The 21817-nt window shown below is 47.1% G+C and overlaps 1 protein-coding gene across 3 annotated transcripts in view; it reads right to left on the bottom strand.

The window, feature by feature from the left end:
* The window catches only part of PRKAR1B (protein kinase cAMP-dependent type I regulatory subunit beta), an 88168-nt gene that overhangs the window by 7404 nt on the left and 58947 nt on the right, over positions 1 to 21817 (bottom strand). For all 3 annotated transcript variants that reach the window (XM_071815049.1, XM_065850715.2, XM_065850714.2), the window contains exons 8-9: positions 16043 to 16103; positions 12524 to 12645 (exon numbers count right to left, since the gene is read on the bottom strand). In XM_071815049.1, coding sequence (XP_071671150.1) covers positions 12524 to 12645; positions 16043 to 16103 — 183 coding nt within the window. The remainder of the gene's footprint in view (positions 1 to 12523; positions 12646 to 16042; positions 16104 to 21817) is intronic.

Below are 21817 nucleotides of genomic sequence, written 5' to 3'. Positions count from 1 at the left end.
TTTACAATCCATGAGCTCCCACCCTCCCCAAAGTACTGAGATTCTGATAGATGCTCCACGTTGAAGCCAGGGGACGGTACGGCCAGTGTCCCATCTGGAGGAACACCGAGGTCCCCAGGCCTGATCCTGCAGGTACTTATAAGCACTAATTGCTTCAGCAGCCCTATTTTTATATCTAATTATTAACCCTATAGCCAGCAGTTGGCCTAAGCAGCCTGGCTACAAAAGGCAAATGTTCATGATGTAATACAGGACATATTTATCATGATCAAAACTGAAGAGTATTTATTCTCCCACGAGCGTATGCGAAGTCGATGTCTATGTTCTTTGCATACACTCAGTACTCAGGATAAACTTCTGCTTTTTACAGTAAACAATTTAAATTTTCACAAGCAGGAAGTTACTATTTCTATTCCCATTTTTATTTCATACTTTACTTTCTGCTTTTTTAAAGAAAAGCACTTTTTTCCCCATGCCCTCCAAGTGCTACATTTTTATCCTAGTTTTGAGCTTAGAAAACTTTTTCTAGCCTATTTTGTTTTCCTCTTCACCATCCGCTAGAAAAGAGCGGTACAGTCCATAGAACTGGCGATGGAAAAGGTCCGACAGATCCATGTGCTATTGCTATTAACTCTATCAATTGCTATTATGAACCTACCTTTGCTCTTTCCCACTTTGTTAATCTGCACGCTCCATAATTCACACTTTCACAAGAGAAGTTTCCCCTCACTCCACAGTGGCACAAACCCTCGTTATATGTGGCTGTTAAATCTTTGCAAAGTTACTACAAAAGATGACGGGAGAAGCTGTGAAATGGTGTAAAATGTTCCCGTTCGCACGATGGGGCTGGAGGGACAGACTCCTGTGGGTTCAACGGCAGCGGATCTGAAATGAGATAAAAAGATCTCCCGCACAGTATGGATCTGGGAGTATTTTATTTAATTGCGGGCAAGATGAGGTTTGTGGAAGTGATATCTTTTATTAGATCAACTGGCACAGCTAGAAAAGGGATAGGAGCTTTTGGGCACGACTTTCTCCAAGTTGCCTGTTTCTCCGGATATATCCAATAAAAGATACCATTTAACCATCTACAAACGCTGTCTGGGCAATGTTCTTCACCTATCATAGCTGCAACTATGACAAGTTCCACCTTATTTGATCACATCTGCCCTCTTACTGGTTCATGCAGGCGATTAAATCACTCATAAAGCGTCTCCAAATCATGACCTTAAATTAAGGAGAGTCAAAAGCTACAGCTCCCGATGCTACAGAGCTCCTGGAAATCGCGATTGCCTGGTGAGCTGTGAGACCCGCTAAGATCCGCCAGCTCAAGTGTCACCCTCCGCTTTAAAAAGTGATGATTTAAATCAGTTCAGCTGCCTGATGGGAAACTCCAAACAACTCTGGTCCAGTTCAGCAAACTTCCCTGACTGTCGGTCATGGGTATAAAGGCGCAAGGCCAGGCCCGGGTTTGCGCTGACCCCAAAAGTGGTGCCTGTTTGGTTTGCTTATCTCTAGCAAGTGAGGTCTCACTGCAGATCAACAGTGCGAGACAATTCCCAAACGAACCAACTACCGAGAGCTTTTGACAACGAATATCTAACATTTTATGCATCCAGCTTTGCAGATTTGGCCATGACTCCGGAAATCTCGAGTGCCACTGATTCCAGGGGATTTTCAGAAAGGCACCACCTTGGGAGTATCCTTAGGATTAACAGTGCAATGTTAAATAAGCTCAAAATGCAACATTAGAGTGATACTGGGTGCATTGTGGTACCCATTAACCTCCTAGAGAGCGAGCAGTGCTGGAGAAAGCACCCAGCACCGCAAGAACCACAGCGACACTGTGCATTATTAGCATTTCTTCGTCATCATAACCTTGTAACCTCAATGCGTCACATTCTTATTGGCTGTAATCCTCAGCACCACTAACGCAGACGGGAGTGTGGCAGAGACGGAAAGCAAACACCGCTGCCCAGCTGGCACGGATCCTGTACATTAGTGCTAGAGCCACGCTTGATATCAAACAATCCACAGCTCGCCACGTGTGCCAGCGCTATCACACCTGTACCAACCTAAACTTCACCGCTTCTGCTACCTACCCACAGTTACATTAGTCCAGAAATAGCACCCGGACCAGAGAGGAGGAAGAAAGCTGTCTGGAGCAGCCACTAAAATAGCCACAGACGTAAAGGTGCTTTTAAAAATGAAAATCAATCATAAACCCAGCGCAGCTCAAAACAGCAGAAACGACCGAGCCACGGGGCATTTCCTAGGGATATGCGAGAGGCCAGGGTTAAGGCCCAGACATGACTACACCCAGCCCGTCATTAATCACCAGGAAACGCCTCTGCCTTGATCGTTTAGTATTTAAAATCATAGACGTTTGACATCGGAAGCCCTTTCCAGTCACTTTATTCACCCTCCTGTTGCAGTATCTCAGACAACCTCCCCCTCAGTGCTCTTCTGATGCAGTCTGCATTAAACTGTGCTGTACCCAATGCGTTCCCCTTGGAGTAAAAGAGATGTTATTAGATGGAAGAAGACGAGATGCAGGCAGAGACAGACCAGAAAACACAGTGCAAAGCCAGAAGAAGCAGAATACCAGCTGCAATTTACGTCGTGCATGGAGAGCCCTTCAATACCTGGGCAAAACAAAGTGGGTTTTGCACAAAGAATAAAAGATTGGGATTTTTTTCATTAAGCCTCTTCAGCTGAAGGGCTTTTCGGAATCACAACATGAAGTTTCGGAGTCTTTTGACTTCAGGAACGCCAGCGCAGCAGAGCTGACACCAGGGGAGGGCGGGCGGGTGTCTGCTGGACATGTCACCGTGTGCCGGGGGACTCGAGACTTCAGCGACCGTCACCATCATCCCCATGACCAGAGGAACACCGCGGTGACCTCGGTGCTCCAGCCTGGGTACCACGGTCACCCAGTGCTTCAGTTCCTCCTACCAGTTGCCAAGCGGGACTGGGAAGCCTTGGACCGAGGGGTGGGTGACAGAGGGACGGGGACACCAGCTCTGAGCCTCTTGCCCGGGGTGTCAGTTTGTCCTGGCTCCTCGCCCAGAAAACTGGGAAGCGGTTGCACCACAGAGCAGCCGTCAGGGTCCCTCTGCCTTTTTATCTTAACTCTGTTCCAGGGTTTTAGCTGCCCCTTTTATTACACATTCACAGTCCACCTGTCAGGGTGGTGACGGAAAGCAGATCTGCTCAGTAAAGGTGGGCTCAGATGCTGGGTTTTAATGAATCATCTCAGTGACACTTGGCCTTGACTAATCAGCAGCTTCTGTGGGAAAACAACTGAATTAATACTCATCCCGGTGCCAGATTTTAAAGATCGTCCGTGCCAAGCGCTGTGGATTATTGGCAACAAGGCGCTGTTTTCCTCCCTCAGACATGTCAGCACACAAAGCAATAAAAGTCACAAAGGAAAAAAACGTTGCATTTTAGAGATTCTTTCTTTCTACAAAGCTACCCATTATCTCCACTCTCTCTGAAGCCAGGAAACGTCCGCAGAGCCAACATTAAAGTGACTCCATAATGGGTTATTCATCAGCGGTTCGTATTTGGGACTGACCTGACGGGGCTCATCCCCTGGAAGCAGAGAGCGCATTGCGCCACCACCTACGGAACGGACGGGGTTGAACGGACGGGAGAAAACGAGAAAACAGCGCTGATCCTTCCTCACCCTGCCCGCAAGATCCCTCCTGGTGAAAGTCGGGTTTTGCTGTTAATGTCGTCTTATGGCCCAATTACTCCTACCACCATCTGCTCCTTTGTGAAAACATTCTGTAGATGCTGGAGTAACCAGACCAAGCAAAAGGCTGAGACAGACATCGTCACCGATGTGCTGTGACCGGGCCGGGCGAGCAGCTCTGCCCAGCTACGGCGAGGGAGAAACCGGGAGCAAACCGCGAGGAGGGGAGAAGGGAGATCAGGGGGTCAGTTGTTGAATCTTCTGTGTTCAAAGCACCAAATTCTGCAATGCAGAAGGATAAAAAACTCACGTGTTGAAGGTTGCCTCTTGTAGAGCGAGCCCCCACGCTCCACAAAACCCGCACTGCGCAGCTGACGAACGAGCCCTGAAGGGCATTTTCTGCCACTAAATCTGCAGTTCTCTCAGCAGCACCTTTGCAGAGGAGGGACAAGAGCCACCCCAGCAAGGGACATTTAAACACGATCCAGAGAAAGGGCTGAGCTCCAGCAGAGATTACCAAATTCTCCATTTCTCTTCCAGCGGGTTGAACACCACTGTATTTCATGCCTTGGCTTATACTGCAGTGTTTTTGCTTAAAAGCAGAGCAACAGTCCTCAGGTGAGCCTCAGGACAGAGCTCCTGGCTCCTGACACAGCAGATGCACTTAATCCAGTTCAGATTAACATGCCTCAGGCCATAAAATTCTTGGTCACATTGACTAAGTGCTTCGAATCAGGGCTTGTGAGCTCAGTCTTCAATGCCAAAAGAGCTTATGAGGATCCCGAGAACCTCCTGGAAACCCTGAGAGCCTGTTCTGCTCTCCCTGCTCACACAGGAGGTGTTTGAGAGCTGGAACCTCCAGTGCTTTTGCAGCCTCCCATGGCGGGAAGACACCGCTGGGCAAGACTGAAGAGAGAAGAGCCAAAGTGTCAACCATACATTAAAGCCAGTATTAGCTAAACAAAAACTCACAGCCTGTTGAACACCGAGAAAACCCAGCCTTCTGATTTTTACGAAAATTCAAATGGAGCGTGTATATATGAAGAATGAAACTGTCAATTACTAAATTTAGGTCTTACTTCTCTGCACACCAAACGATGTCCCCGTTTTCCATGTATCCTACAGCGGTAAGAGGCTCAGGGTGTGTCTGGATTTCCAGCATAAACTTCCATTTTATGGGTTTAAAAATCAGCTGGATTAAATTACAGCCGAGCGAGACCGGAGACTCCTACACAAGTTGTCATGTCACAAGTGAACTGGGGAAACATTCATAATTTTTCCTTTTCTTTTTTTGCGCTGGGTATAGCACGTTATAGAAGTTATGAAAACTACTTTTAAGCCCCTATGGCTACACTGCATCCTCCCACTGGTCTTGCTTCAAAACCCCAGGTCACCGGTGTCCCAGAGACAAGGGGCAGCACACAAGTCCTGCATGCACCTCCTGATCCATGAGCAGCGTTCTCTGCCGCGATGTCCTGGAAAGCACCAGCGCATCCCTCCCCAGCTCCATCTCAGCCCCCGGACCGCTCACAGCATCATTCGGGGACGGCTTTCATGTTACGGCCGAGGATCCGCAGTCCTAGGGCTGCTTTCCAAGAGAAGACAAACCCTTTGAGCTCTGTAGCCAAAGACACTGCAAATATAGCCAGTGGATTTCTGTTATTTGGAAGACTTCTATACAAAAACAAGGGCAGAAACGAACACATTTCAGTCAGTCAGAAAATATCACCGTCATTTTGAGTGGTTAAATTGAACATAAAGGAAAAGGGATGGCCAGCTGATGGGATCCTGTGCATGGGGTAACACTGCTCCTCTGCCTCAGACCTTCTGTGAGTGATACCACGAAGGTCCGGACCTTCAAAGTGCCCAGTTCCCTGGGATTGTCCCCAGCAGGAATTAAGAACTGTATTAATTCTTGTGCCTGTGCTTCTAACCAGCAACAAGCAACACGGAGGTTGCTTCACGCACCATCACGCAGGCATAGTGAGGATAAATCCCACGAAGTTCATGAGATGTTCATGTGAGACAGGTAAGTAGCTAAGATAAAATGAGCCGTGGTATATGGTGGTATATGTTATATACCACGGTCATTACAACTCCCAAAATTGGCACATGGATGTGCCAATGCAGGTTTTTTCATAACCAGCCATGGTCTGCGTACATTGCTCATACATTGTTTTCCTACTCATCAGAATTTCTTTTAAAAAAGCTTCATTTTCATAATGTAAAATCCAGCTGATCTTAATGGTCTTGGAGAAGAACGATGCAAGAGGACTTGATTTGATCACGGACTCAAGACTGAGTCATGACTGGGTTTGACAGTGGTTTTTTAACTGTACATTTTAAAACTATTTTACATTATTCTGCAGTCTCTGGGTTCGTAGCAACTCAAAGAATTTACATACAGTTGTCCTGGTTTCTGCCACAAATGAGGAGCAAAATCTGCAAAGTCCTAAAATAGACTATAAATGTTGGCTAATCTAAAGTTCCAAAAGGTTGTTAAGAAAATGCTCCGTATCACATGTATACGGATACTGCAAGTATACGCAGCCCAAGCCACTGCCCACGGAAGCCAAGGGTAAACTGAGTTTAACAAGAGCTGGATTAAGCTGACGTCCTAGTCCCTGTGACTCAACAAAACACTTCACCTCGAACCCTGCTCAGGATGGGACCCAACCGCACAGCTCACCCGCACCTTTGACGTCGGTGGCCTCTAAAAGCGCCGTCCTGAGCACGGCTGAACTTTGCAGCGGGGCCCATGGAAACGCTCTCGCTCCAACACAAGGTGATATCAAGAAAATGAAATGTACCTTTCCTGTAACAGCTCCGCAGGAAACGACGTCTGCTGTTAAAAATAAGCAAAGTGCAGAGCCCTCAGCGACGGCCGGCTCTGATTAGCCGGTATATTTTGTTCATTAGGTCTAGCAGGAGTCGCTGTAGACTGCCTTTGACAAACACTTTCGGTATCAACAAAATCCTAATAACACTAAGCAGTTTGGACTGTAGCCTTTGAAATTCCTTTTCTAGACAACATTCATCTTCCTAATTAATAATTAATCACACTGTGTTTTTAAAGAGATTATCGGGTGTGATAGCAGAGTGTGCCTAAGGCAGTGACTTCATTAACCACACGGAAGGAGTTTACTTTGTAGTTCTGCTGCCTGTCGCAGGGGTGGGTGCCAAAGGGGTCTCGCTTGGGTTAGAAAGTCAAAGAGCAACAATTCAGAGCAGGAAACAATCGGGCTATTATTTTTCTTTCCTTTTTTTTTTTTTTGTCTTTTCCTTCTTAAGGAGCTTTTAAATCATAAATCTTCCGATGCTCCTTGGGCTATTTAAGCCTCAAGTCGACTTTTCCTACAGAAAGGCCCAAGCTGTGAGGAGCGGAGCGCGGTTCCAAGCCAGCCCAGGACCTCCCCGGCCGGTGCACGTTACCATGGCACAAAGAGTTTACAAACACTGTTCCACCTACCCGGCTGTGAGCAGAGACGCTCCCGAGCGCGCCAAGAGTGTCAGCGGGGCTGGAAACACTGATTTCACCTACAGGCCACTATCTCAATATCTCAAGTACACTCTCAGCAAGAACTCGCAGAGGATCCTGCCCAGACTGGAACTGGTTTGCGGCTCTGGCTTGAAATGTCAACAGCGGAATGAAAGCGAACGGCGCCCCGAGGATTACGGGGCTGCTTTCGATGTAATCAGCCAAGAATAGCGCTGGACAAATTAATTCGATTTAATTTCATCAATCAGGCAGCTCTATGCATCAATCTTGGAAGGACTCCTGCACTATCACTGATTGTTTTTCTCTCTTACTTGTCAATTTTGCTGTTCTCAGTGCCTGGTTTCAGTACTAACGGATACTTTATGCATTTCCCCATGCAGCTGCTTCTCACCTTCATGAAGTATTATTAGGATCCCTCCCACCGGTGGGGAAGCAGGGAGGGGAACATCCTGCCCACAGACCAGACTGATCATACAGGCGAGGCTGAAAGGAGAGGCCGTGACTCTGCCCCCTCTCTAACCAGCGGGATAATAATAAGGAACACAAATCCCCAGCTTTTTCGCTGTGCTTTCCACAAAGGAGTTACAGGGGAGGGTGCCGCTATCCCCTGTAACTCAGCATTCATCTACAATTAAAAACATCACAATTTTAAGTTAAAAACAAAATCCAGTGTGAAACAATGGCTCCATTTCTCCTTGAATTTTCTCCTGTGAATTATCAGCTATTTTTAGGTCTTTTATTTTTAGGCTGCGGCATGCTATCGCTGGGCAGCTCGACCAGCTATTAATTGGAAATGTTTTGCTCCTCGTGCAGTTTTATTTCTTCGCTTTCTGCACCACTTAAACCAAACCGTCCTCTGAGGAGACGACAGCTGCGGAGAGCACAGCGAAGGACAGGCACGAGGGCACTGCTAGAAACCTCTGCTGCTCTCTCCTCCCGCACCTGCGCACGTTTGTGTCTGTGCACACATTTTTCTTCAGCCATGTCAAACTTTCTGGAGCATTAGGGCCATATGGCAGCAGTTCAGGCTGCTCTGGGTGTGCAGCTGAGATCAAGAGACTCGCTGGGCGCAGTCGGTGGGTCCCGGGACAATATCCGTGTGCTGTAGACGGCGCTCGGTCAGGACAAGTAGATCCAAAGGAATAGAGTGAACTATCAGCAAGTTTGCTGGTGACACCAAGCTGGGAGGAGTGGGTGACACTGGAAGGCTGGAGAGCTGGGCAGGGAAACATTTAATGAAATAGAACAAGGGCAAGTGTAGAGTCTGGAATGTGGGCAGGAACAACCCCAGGTTCCAGTGTAAGTTGGGGAATGAGCTATTAGAGAGCAGCATAGGGGAAAGGGACCTGGGGGTCCTGGGGACAGCAGGATGAGCATGAGCCAGCACTGGGCCCTTGTGGCCAGGAAGCCAATGGTACCTGGGGTGGGTTAGAAGGAGGTGGTCAGTAGGTCAGAGAGGTTCTCCTGCCCCTCTGCTCTGCCCTGGCGAGACCACACCTGGAATATTGTGTCCAGTTGTGGCCCCTCAGCTCCAGAAGGACAGGGAACTGCTGCAGAGAGTCCAGCGCAGCCACCACGATGCTGGAGGGAGTGGAGCATCTCCCGTGTGAGGAAAGGCTGAGGGAGCTGGGGCTCTGGAGCTGGAGAAGAGGAGACTGAGGGGTGACTCATTCATGGGGATCAATATGGAAAGGGGAAGTGTCAGGAGGATGGAGCCAAGCTCTTCTCAGTGACACCAATGATAGGACAAGGGGAATGGGTTCAAACTGGAACACAAGAGGTTCCACTTAAATTTGAGAAGAAACTTCTTCCTGGTGAGGGTGTCAGAGCCTGGCCCAGGCTGCCCAGGGAGGCTGTGGAGTCTCCTTCTCTGCAGACATTCAAACCCGCCTGGACCCCTTCCTGTGGAACCTCAGCTGGGTGTTCCTGCTCCATGGGGGGATTGCACTGGATGAGCTTTCCAGGGCCCTCCAACCCCTGACAGTCTGTGGTTCTGTGATCTGCTGGGACATTTAACTCTGCAAGGCTCACATGCCTTTGCTACCACTTTAAAATCCTAGCTAAAAATATTTGCGTTATCTGAAGTCAGATGAATAAATCCTCCCTGCTGCTGGGTACACAGTGTGGCAGCGCACAATGCAACTGCAAATGTATTTGTTAGAAACTGTACATCTGTTATGATTTGCGCTTGCCAAAATATAATTCTTTATGGCAACAATTGTTTCATGGTGCTTAAAGTTTTTCACCTCTGTGCCAGGAACCTCATATGGGATAATTCCACGACCTTGGAATCCAGCAGATACATTCCACATCTGTCTGGTCTGGGAAAGCCCGAGTTTGTTGTGTGAAACCCAGAGTGGGAAAATAAGACCTGGAAATATCTGAAAATACAGAAACTGGAGGGCTGCTGCTTTTTTCCTTTGTTTTTAATGACCAGGTTCAAGTGCAGTAAATCAACCTCACAGGAGCGGTTACTTTGCTTTTATAAGCAGACCTGCGCTTCTGATCCTATCTTCAAATTAAAGAATATGGTATAAGCATTAAAATGATTCTATCTCTGGAAAAAATCACAGCCTTTAAATACTAAAACTAAATCTTGTTGAAGGCTGCTTGAAATTTAAATGGAAAAGCACCCAACCTACTGCAAGTGAACATCTCACTGGTGCACGTGAGGATGTGGGGTGGCAAAACACCAGTAGCTGCCCTGGAATCCCAGGGTAATGCATTTATCACCGGGGTTTTTAAGAAGAAATGCACCATAAAGAGCTTTGCAGGTAGCGAACTTCAAAAGCCCTGGTTTCCCGTGACTCTTCTCTGGGCACGTTTTCTGATATTCTGATAACTGGGCTGAGCTCCTGCTGCAGCCTTGCTGTCCACGGGGGGCTGCACCCCAAATAACACACACCCCGCTATGGTCTGTGCTGTGCTGAGACACAGCAGTGGTCAGAAAGGCACCGAAAATGAGGTTATACCAAGAAAAAAGGAGAAAAGGTGAAAGTGCTTGCTTGACAGAAGGTGAGGCTAAACATCCTTGTCCATACTAACCAGGATGAGTGTCCTGGTTTAAAGCAGGAATTGCTGTTCCGGCCACCACCAAGGTGACAACTCCCTTTTCAAAGGGTTTACTGGTTGCACTTCATTCTGAAAACGCGGAGGGTGCCAACTCGCTTACAAGCTACGACTTTCTGCAGGACCAATATACCTAAAGACGGTATCCCAAAGGATGTCACAGAGGAAGGCAGCGTTGCAGGCTAATCAGAAATGAACAATTCATTTAACGAGTTCATACAAAACCGTGCTAACGATTGAAAATCCATGTGAGTCCTGGGTATCTCAGAGAAGCTTTTATGACGGGAGTCACAAGATCCCACCTGGAACCAGTATTTGTGACACCGGTGCACCAAAGCTTTGTAAATTGGGAAGGGATTTGTGTCAGGCGTGCCAGGGATGACTGTGGTTTATGGTAAATGAGCACAGGGCAGAGCTTAGCGTTGTACGCCTGGACACAGGGTGCTCCAAAGGACACTCCGGGGCTACACAAAATGCTTTCTGCGTTTCTAGCAGCCAAACAAATTGGCTGCGTTTTGAGTGCTTTTGATTATAAGGCCACAAGCACCAAAAAACACATTAAAGAAGGTAATGGCTTCTCAACGTATTGTGACAGCAAACCAGCCGAAACTACTTTCAACTGCTCTGTAGAATAACGTGTTCCTGGCAGCTCGCATCGGCAGCAAAGTTTAACATCAAAGATGTAAACTCATGCGATATCAGGTTTAAAATACAAAGCTGGAGCAGGCACAACTACTACTGCAGCACAAGAAATGGCTGATACTGGATGTTCACTCTTCAGTAAGTACGTTAGATTTATAGTGGAAGGGTGAGGTGAGCAGATACTTTATGCTCACGCATTACGCAGTGTTAATACTTCTCTACCCGTTCAATTCTTAACAGCTGTTCCATCAAGACAGGGGGGAAAAAAAGGCCCTTGGTAATTCTCAAGCAAGCTGCCAATTTTCCACATGGGATTCGATGGCTAAGAAAATCAGGTTTTCCCAGTCTGCTGCTGCAGGGAATAACAGGACACTTTGTAACACCAGGAGAGGTATTTCTTTTCTTATATGCTAAGTATCTTGTTAATGAAAAAAAACCCTACCTAGTATTAGTCTCTTTTATTCTGACATGATTGTATTGAAAGGGCACTGCTCGTCACATATTTAAAGTTCCTAAAGCTGTGTGATATACAGACGCAGTTACTTGCACTATCAATTCTGTGAGCATCAGAAGAGAAACGGTGTTCATAAATCAAGTGTGCATGTCAGCACCCGCTTCCAGCAGCCCAGAGGAAAGAGAGAAAGAAATTTTAAGTGTCAGATATGGATTATGAAGCAGATTCTGGCTGCTTCGGATAGAGGCACCTACCCAAAAATTCACAGATAAGGAGCAAGCGAAAGAAAACCCGTTGGGCTCCCAGCTGTTTGCAATGGGTGCTGCACAACCGCTTTATCCGCCAAGCGGGGCAGGGTCTCCTTCCTCCTAAATCACAGCACAACGCAGCATCCGACGCTTGGGCCGCCACCGCACACCCATATGTTGGTCATTCCCTGTCTATAGGTCTGTGTATGAACGCTCACAGCTGGCACTGAAAAGCTGCTGCTTCAATAGATACACGATCACATCCTAATGCCGGCCTGTTATTCCTAGTCTGAGTCTAATTCCTTCTTATAACTTGCTACATCACAGCGCCTATTTGTGTGAGATACCAACGATCCAAATATTTCTGTCAGAGAGGGAGGAAAAACCCCATCGGCATCTGTTTGCAGAAGTGAGCTGGTGGGACCGAAGTGTCAGATAATGTCCCAAAAAGATGCCAGCGTTTCCAGCCGCCTGCCAGGGCCGTCTGCCCGGGTGCGAGTAAACAAGAAAACGGCTCAGCCGCTTGCGCTGAGCTTAAGGCAAAACAAAGAGCAAATTATCTGTTTTCAGATCAGGTCTCCTGCTCCAGTTTACAGATGTTCGTTTGTGATTACCCCTTTGGGAACAATGATCAATGCTGTGTGTGGCTGGGCAGCTGTGTTAAAGTATCGGTGATTTAAATAAGAAAAATCTCATGTAGAAAACAAAGCTCCAAATGGTAGAGACACCAGACACACCTCAAAATTCCTGTGCCTTCAATTGACAGGAAATCAGGGATCGTCCCGCTTGATATTTCCATGGAACTGGTGACTAAATTCATTTGCATTTTGAGCAATTTTTTATGAGAGATTAAACTGAACCCAAATGCCTTTACCAGGAAATGATAGAGCTTATCACGATGCCGATCTTACCTCTGTAATAATGAAGAAGTCATCACCGGGCTCTCCCTGCACAACAATTTTTTCTCCGTCTTCAAACTGGACAGGTTCCAGCGCATCAGCCACCGTCAGCCGCTCCCACTTGTCCAGGGACTCTGAAATATTGAAGATCATAAAGCTTTATTATAAAAAGGCTCTAACTCTGGCTGAAGATCAGCATCTGAACTGACAGCTCTGCTGTGCCTGGTTCTGCTATAACAGAAACATTTCTTTCATCCAGGCACTTTGCACGAACCTCCAGTTGGGAAACATGAATGTATTTATTCATTGTGTCTGAGACCTTAGTAATCACCCAGATAATAATCTTAAAAGTTGGACAGAAGTTGGCTCCGGGTGCCTATGCCTGCGATCCGATCCCGCTGCCCGGTGCTGCAGCGGGTGGGAGCAGCCCAGGAGCTGTTTGGAGATGCGGGGGCGCCGAGGTCTTCTCCCACCACATCCACGCCAGGCGTCGGAACCATCCTGCTGTCCTTTGGCCTCAGTTGCTCTCAGCTGGTTCCCGATGTGCTGCCCGACAAGCGGTGCAGGACTGACAAGGCACGGGGTCACTCTTCCCCGGGGGTGACACCAATGGCAAGAGCAGCGCGGTGGCCGTGGGACCGGTGGCTCAGGACTGACGTGTAAAGTGGCACCATTCTGCTCCTTTGAATTCCCCCGCTTAGGGACAGAAGTTATCAAAGTTCAAAGTAAACTTCAGTAAACTGTTTTGTGAGTGATGGAGCTGCTACAGCCTGGATCCCGGGCATGGTGTCCTCAGGACACACCTGCAGCTGCCACAAAACCCCTGTGACACCTACAAACAACAGGGGCTCCTGCGGGGCTGCTCCCTGCCCTGCTGCCTTCCTCCTGCTCCTCCTCCTCCTCCTCCCCCTGCCCCATGGTCCTGCCCTGGGGAGGGGAGGGGTGCCAACCTGTGTCTCTCTCCTCCATCTGTTCACATGAGAATTGGAGGCAATGCATCGCACTTGAACTTCTGAACTTTTATCAGATCTGACTGGAAGAGGTGACAGGTGTCAGAGTTAGTAAATTTGACACATAATACAACTATAACCTTCATCGCCTCAAAGAGCTGGGCTAAAATTCATGTACTAGAGCTCTGCTCGTTCTTACTTAATATGAATTATTGAACTATCGTCAAGACACGTCTCCTGACACCACGATCAGGTTTGTGCTGTTCTCTCAGACTCCAGTTTTCCCATTTTGTTCAAAATATTGCTCAAAAGTATTGTGTGAGGGTAAAGAGTTGTCCTTCCACAGCCAAAAAGCCCTTTGGTTGAGCTCAGAACTGCACACTGAGCCTGGTAATAAAACCAGATCGAAGGGGTTAATGCACCAAAGGTAAGTTTTGATTTGCTTAACATACTTACATCCTCGTGGTTTTATGCCACTTTCTGCTGCTGTTTGGGAAATGATTATTTCTACCACCTTCCTCACCTATAACCACTAATGCACTTCCCTGGGTAATTGGGGCTTTTGCTGCAGAAGAATTAACATCAACGACCAAGCCCATCACGTCAGTGCAACATTCAAAAAGAGCTCTGACTAAAATTAAGCACAAAGCCCTTTCACCCAGACTAGAGCAGGCTTTTTCTTTCTTTCTGTTTTAAAGAACACGGTAATTAACGGTGAAAAGAAAAAGTCTCTTGAAACTTCTTCAGTTGGCTTCATGAAAGATTCCCAGCGACTTCCAGCTGCAGGCACCGCGTGTGGCTCCTTCGTCTGCGGGAACCGTACCCTAAAACACCCCGGTTAACGGTCCCTGCAAACAGGGCATTGGACAGAAGGCTGTACGTGATCAGACCCCTGGAGTTTCAGTTGCACAGTTAAAGTCGAGCATCGAACAAAGTAGAGCACATGCAACTTTTCATCATTTCTGAACTGTACGTTATCAACTCATGGGTTTGCATTTCATTCCATTCCAGAAGATTTTGAACAATCAGTTTTCTCACAGCTTAACACACTATAATCTAAAAAATCCTTAGATTAATAACAAGTAAATTGCTCTTCCAGTTCCATGGCTCGCTACAGACACTGTGCAAGCCTTGAAAACATAGATATCTAAGAAACAAGTAGAGGTTTTTCCAGCATGAAATCACCAAGTTATGACCACATTACGGGATGAAGTTGGCTTCTCGGTGCCTGTGTTGAGAGGTCTAAAACACTTTGTTGATTTCCAGCTGCCATCTGCTTTTCAGACACGGGAAACAGGGTCTTCACGCTGCATCTAAACTGCCGATGCTCCTGAAATTACGCGTTATTTCATCTGGTGCTTTTCCATACTTCAAAAAAGGTTTAAATCTTTAAGTCCTGCCTCATTTTTTCCCCCAGGTTGAAAAGCCGCACGACAAACTAGGATATAATTACATTTCAAACCGCATGTTCAAGGAAACAGATCTTTGAATAACCTTTCTACTCCGAAATTGTTTTGAGATGTCTCATTGTTGTAATTGCTTCTCATGAGTGCAGGTGCAGAGATCCTTTCTTCTTTAAATACTCATTGTAATTTGGTATAATTCGTGCTCTTAATTTAGGAAGATTTAAATTAAGCATAAAACAAGGCATTTAAATGACGAAAACTTCATTAATAAGTGAGCAACATACTTGGCCTTTCTTTAAGCATATGAATGTGTTTGAAAATGTCACGCATAGCAGCTCTCGGAAGTTCAAGTCTCATAGTTCAGCTCAACAAGCTCAAATGGTAGAGGAGCACCATAAACAATAAAATAAGGTTGTTTAAATAGAGGTATTTTAATGATATAGCAAGTTAATAATAGGCTGTTGTTTGTTTGGGTATTTTCCGTCCAAAACAGCCTCAGCAGAAACATGATGTTTCTCCTACGGCATCAACATTTCATTGTCCTGTCTAACACTGTCCTCCTTATTAGAAGCTTTTGTTCTCCTAATGGTGATTGATTGGGCAGGCATTATGGGTTTGTTGTTTTTCCTACCGAAAGCCATCAAGAACACGTCCGAATTTCGTGGCTATCGCATTAATCAAAGGGAAACAAAATCCACGGGCAAGAAGCTAAACAGATGTTTTAAGAATGTGAGACAGGGGCTGTAAAATACACAGAAGGAGAAAAAATATCGGTCTGTTTTGATTTGTGGGGTTGGTTTGTTTAGCGCACATAAGTACAGTATTCTCACAGGAAATGCTTCTCACCGGTCACCTGGAAGGATGTAACTGGACCTTATAACAAACGCATATCTGCACTGATTTCTCCTCCAGCCCTGTGATCCCTACTGCAATAGCACCCAGCCAAAGGTTACCGGTGCACGCCTGCTCCCGTATGTAAGGAAAGATCTGCCCTTCAAACATTAAAGATTGAGAAAAACAAGTCCTAAAAAGGGCCCTTTACACTTTCATTCCTTCGGAAATGAGGCAACCATGAGACCTCTTGTCTGAGCACCGCTGCTTCCATCACAGACCAAAATTCATTCCACCAACACCATAACAGAGGAAATAACACTCGAGTCCAAAGGGCAACTGACCCAAAATGGAGACCTTGCTCAGGAATTCTTCGTACATCTTCCGCTTCCTCAGCGTGCTGCCCTGTTATTAAAGGAGAGAGAAAGAGGAGGCAGAACATTACACAAAGTATTTTTGTGACTTCTTCCTACAGCTGCTCTTTTGTTTTCCCGCTCCTTCCAACTCTAAAGCACGGCCAGAACAAACAGCCCAAAGCACAGGTTTCCCCATAAAGTGTCTGGGCAAGTGGTGTTGCTGATCAGCACAGACAGACGGAATCAAAGGCAACCCCGGTGTCACTTCTCTGACCCCGCTGGTGTTATGGACCCCACCGACGAACTGTGTCCGTTCTTTACAGGCACTTGTTTTAAAGCCAGAGCTTCATCAATTCACTCTCCAGCTAATTCAATATATATCTTGTTACCAATGAGGCCCTGCGAGAAGGGAATTTACAATCACAAAGTAAGAAAAAGCTTGACCTGTCCCCCACCGTGGGTCCCATCCTTTTAGGGTAAAACCTCTTTAACACCAAGAGCGTTTATCTGTAAGTCTGGTTTATACTCAGTACAGTGTTGTATGTATTGTTACTGCTGAGCAACCTATTCATATTAATACTTTAAGAAGATTTAAGCAGTTTGGACAATCCATCAATGTCTGTGCAGCCACCACCACAGTCACTCCCACTCCAGTAAGATCGTATTGTGTGATAAATTACTGAGAAACCCTCTAATTCCATACTGCTTGATCACCAGAGGCAGAAATCACTCGTAGCCATTCCAGGAGGTGTCTTCGAAGAGAGATTCAGCTGTGAATAAATACAACGCAGTTTTACCAATGCAAAAACAACGAATTCATGCTTAACTCCTTCTGCAGTGACACAAACGGCTTGAAGATAAAACCAGATCACACACTCATCTTCTGAAGAAGGGGGAAATAAAGATGGCATTTCCTTATAGTCTGGCAGAAAAGACAAGAAGCAAATGCCAGTATCTGCCATAGAAAAAGCCATTTCTCTATTCCCCCTTCCCCAGGGAAGCAGAGGCAGAAAATGGGGATAGACAAAGGAAAAGGAGAAGAACCATTTCATCCTCCGCTGTCAAAGCGGAGCAGAAGGACAAGAGCTCGCTTGACCTCGATTTTCAGTACGAATACAGGCTGGGAAAGCGGGGCCTCATGGTCCTGCTGCCTTTTTGGGTTTTAAGCCGGAGGTGTCAGAGAAGTCACCACAGGGATAACGGGCTTGCGGCGGACAAGCGTTCACCGCGACGTCGCTTTTTGATCCTTCGATGCCGGCTCTTCCTATCATTGCGAAGCAGAATTCACCAAGCGCTGCGCTGTTCACCCACTAATAGGGACGTGAGCTGGGTTTAGACCGTCGTGAGATGGGTTAGTTTTACCCTGCTGATGATGTGCTGTGAAACAGTAGCAAGTATGAATGTATGAAAATGGGAAAGGCTGGTGTAGTTGAGCACAACGATCTAACGAAGAATGAAACACTGTCCCTCTTCCCACACGTGTTGTGCAGGTGGGGCCTGATCCACAGCCACCAAGGCAGCGGATCCGTCCACCAGCACCCCCAGCCTTGGGCTCCAGCGTCAGCAGAAGCCGCCGGGTGCTCCGCTCGGGGACAGGACCACTCGCACCCCTCTGCTGGGCCACCCTGCTCCGAAACAGCCACAGCACGGCCAGAGCTGCCACAGTTCCCAGGGAGCTCTGGACCAGCCGCAGCACCACTGCCGGGGTCTCCTCCGCAGCACCACTGCCGGGGTCTTCTCCGCAGCACCACTGCTGGGGTCTCCTCCGCAGCACCACTGCCGGGGTCTCCTCCGCAGCACCACTGCCGGGGTCTCCTCCGCACCCCGTTCACAGCCGCCGAGCCCGGTGCTGACAGTTCAGCTCTCGGCGATAGCACCGATAACCCTGGGCTGACCTCTCTGTCTGACAAACCCGGTTCTCAACCTCGGGGCCCCCAGGAGCATTTGAAGTGCCAGAAAGAAGGAAAAAAACCCAAGAACTTCAAACGGAGGAGGCTGTGCAAACCACGCCAGGCCCGAGAGCTCGCTGCGAGACAAAGGACGGAAAACTGGACACCACGCAGTTGTTGCTTCTCTCCCTGCAATCCAGTGGAAATGAGACCGGCAAAATTGACAGCTGTGGAAAACCAGATTGGTGGTTTAGTTTGATGGGCTGGGGCACCCAGGGACAGATGTGGAAAATGCTTTTTAAATGACTTGCGGACACAAATGAATTTTAAGAAGCAGTAATCAGTGGCTGTAAGTGACGCCTGACCACAGCTTCGAGTATTTAGAGACGCAGACAAGACCAGGAAGGTAAGAAGTGCCGGCATCGCACCCGGCCGGGGAGCGGGAGCCCATCGCTTCCCACGGAAAGATGGGGGTGTTGGTTCTTGGCTCAGCTAAGCCAGGGCAGCGGTACAGAATTCAACATGAAGACAAGTGCCAAAGCAAAACTGAAGTGGAAAGAACTAATTAAATGTCCTATCATCATTTTTCGTGTAGTGACAGTATCTAGAACCTCCACTTAATGCAGAACTTCACTGTCTTAACCACCCCACGTCTCAGAACGATACCACAAAGGTGAGGGAGAACACGAACTAGTGGCTGAGGCTTAAGGGTCCCATTTCCCATGCACTGAAACCCAGCGTGGCCCAACGGATGGCTCACAACTGGACCTGCGGGAGGGCTCCATCCAACCTTCCATCCCTCCAGCACGAGCCACCCCAGCCGAGCTGCACCCCAGGGTGCCCAGGCAGAGGCCGTCTCTGCATTTCCAGAGCGCGCGACGCTGGATCCCGATCAGCACAACGAGACCCCAGTTTCTCCTCCAGGAAGGAGCAGCGTGGCTCGTTGCACATTGTTTTCAGCTGAGCGTTTTCCTGCGCAAGCTTTCAGGAGCAGAGTGAGAGGAAGAGATTTGGAGAGAACACTAATATCAGCCAAAAAGAACGCAGCAGCAATGTTACAACCAACCAAAGCATTTGCTTATTTCCATTGGTATTAATCATCTTTCCTCCCCATGAAACAGAGAGAGAACATGCCTATTTCCCACCGTCCTTGATCAGCCCAATATTCCCCTGCCACACAACGCCTCTGACACCTGATGTCCTTTCTATGCTTGTTTTATTTGGTCGAGCCGCTTTATCCAAATTGTTGAGGCATGAACACCATCGTAACCTCTTCAAGCCACCTCCGCAGTATCAAGCAGCACAGTCCCTGGGACACCTGCTACGTCAGCTCTTATGCAATATTTTCCCAGATCTCCTAGAAGCAGCAACAAATCAAACAGTAATGATATCTGCAGACTAGGAGATACTACGGAAGCTTGCCAGGTCAGGGAAATAAAAAGAAAGGACCTAGAGACATTATAAATGGGAGTAGAAAATAATAGAACAAGCTTCTGTTTGGAAAATGTAGCTAAGAAATGCAAGGGAAAAAGAATCCTAAGCACAGATGTTTGACAAATGGAAGAAGCCTGGAAAGCTGAGCTGGATTTCCAGACAGTAGGTGAGACCTGGTTTGCAACATCAGCCTGCACAGGTCACTTCAACGCTGGATCACAGTGCATCGGTGCAAGGGTGACAGTGACAACCATCTACAGACCTGTGCCAGAAAGAGAAGGCAATTTAGCACAGCATTACTTGACATAACTCGAAGTAACAGGAGAAAATGAAGAAAATCTAATTTAGGATGAATATCAAAAAAAGTTTTCCCAACTTAGGAATTATTCTCTTGCTGGAACGTTTCCCAAGGGAAGCAGTGGAAATCTTACTGCTTGAGCCAGATAAAAACAATAGTAAATGTACATGAATAATTCTGCCCTGGCAGGGTTCTTGATGACGTGTTTTAAAAAGTCTTTATTAATTCTGCTTGTTCTAACCTATTAATATCTTATTTCAATAGTTGCTGCTTCTCCCTCTCCTTCCTTTCCTTTGTTCACTTTCTCCCCCATTCTGAGCTGTCATGCACAAGCTCATCTTCTTCAAGACAGCGGTTCCCACTAATTACGAAGACTCGTTAACATTCTGCAGTGCTCCTCCCTGAAAGAGTCCCGGGGAGCAACAGGATCACTTGCACTTGCCAAATCCACCCAGGAAAGAGCTCAAAGCCAGTTTTAGGACCACTTAAAAACGCAGCAAACCCTAGGCTCAGCTTAAGCAATACCCAGGCTTGGCAAAGTGAATGCCCCAGAGATCAGAACAGGTCTTGTTGAATAGGACTGTTATTTCTTTTCCTCCCTCTCCTTCAGTCCGGTCCCTTTCTTGCTCTCTGTTTGCCTCTCTGCTTTGTCCCTCGGGTGCTCTCCACATCTTTCTTCTTGCTCCATGTCTTTGGCTGTGCTGGCGTCGATCAGGTCCTTCCTAGAAATCCCCACCTTTGGGAAGGAGCCAAACAAACGGCGACCAAAGGGCAAAGCCCGGCTCAAGTTTCAAATAGAAGAGTTGTGCTGGCAGGAGGTGCCGAACGGCCTTCTGGATTGCTCCAGCCCCGCTTAATCCCTGTGTAAACCTGAGACTGAGTGATGCTTTGGCTGTACATTCCTACAGAGCATGAAAGAGTCACCGTGCGTACCGGCCATGGGAACGGAACAGCCCGCGAGACGCCGGTGCCACCTCGCACGGACGTCAGACGGATCGCAGCCTGGATTCGCTTTGTGTTTTGGCCACCGCGCAACTTCAGTTTTACGGAAACACAAAGTCCTGCTGGTTTATTTTGTCTATTTTGGAAAAAGGCACTCGTTAAAGAACTTGGGTTTAGGTTTAAAGCAGTAAGAGATGGTAAAACAAAGCCAAAATGAGGCATAACATTAGGAACTGAGTAACTTTGATTTGTCATCCCAATATCACAGCTCACTTTCTGCAAGCAAAGTTGCCAGATAGGCAAGAAGCAGCCCAGGCAACGCTGCCGTCCCAGCCAGGTACCTCGGGCCATGGGAACCACAGGGTAGTTCAATGATCCCAAATCGAGCCTTCTTAAAAAAAATTCCAAGAAATTAATACTTCAAATTTCCTCAGTCTGGGAACTGAATTGTCTGGGGGATCAATCTGATGTTGGGATACAGACATTTGCTTCTCTGGTATTTGTGGTATTTGCTATATTTAGAATACAAACACTGTACTACCCTGGGATGTTCCCCGTTCCGTGATGCTCTTGAATCCCAATTGCAAAGAAGAAAACAGCGATATTTCAGTAACTAAATTACATGAGAATCCTAGAGCAAAAAATTCCTTTGCATCTCCCCCAGAAGAATGTGAAGTGTTAAGTAAATGTTAAGAATGTTCAGTAAATAAATACAGCATATAGACACAAATGTGTGTGTGTGCTTGTGTGCGCACACAGAACATATACATTAAGAACTGCAACGGAGTGAGAAGTATGCAGCTCAGCATGGATAATTGTATGAAATAAATGGAACACACAGATAGGCAGATAATTTGTGAGGGTACTGAGGTGGGAATATGTTGAAGGGTTCTCTTGTAATCCATTTAGCACAAGGAATCTCGCGGTGTGATGTTTTGTAGAGGACGGCAGCGAGAGCCAACCAGCCTCACCGCACATCCCGACACAAAGAACCCGAGAGGGACAGCACCACAGCTGCTGCGACAAACCCGAACGGGACCTCAAAGCCACCAGGGTACCTGACGAGGCAATGAAATAGAAAGAAATGTATATTTTTTAACAGGCTAAATAATGAATGAATGACACATGTCACTGAAAGCCAGCAGGAACTTTATGCATCAGGCTTTGTCTGTCCAGAAAAAGGGAAAACTCACATTTCCA

The sequence above is a fragment of the Patagioenas fasciata genome, chromosome 15, assembly GCF_037038585.1.
Source record: "Patagioenas fasciata isolate bPatFas1 chromosome 15, bPatFas1.hap1, whole genome shotgun sequence".
NCBI classification, from domain to species: Eukaryota; Metazoa; Chordata; class Aves; order Columbiformes; family Columbidae; genus Patagioenas; species Patagioenas fasciata.
The sequence above is the reverse complement of the archived record's forward strand: the minus strand, read 5'-3'. Positions and strand labels throughout refer to the sequence as shown.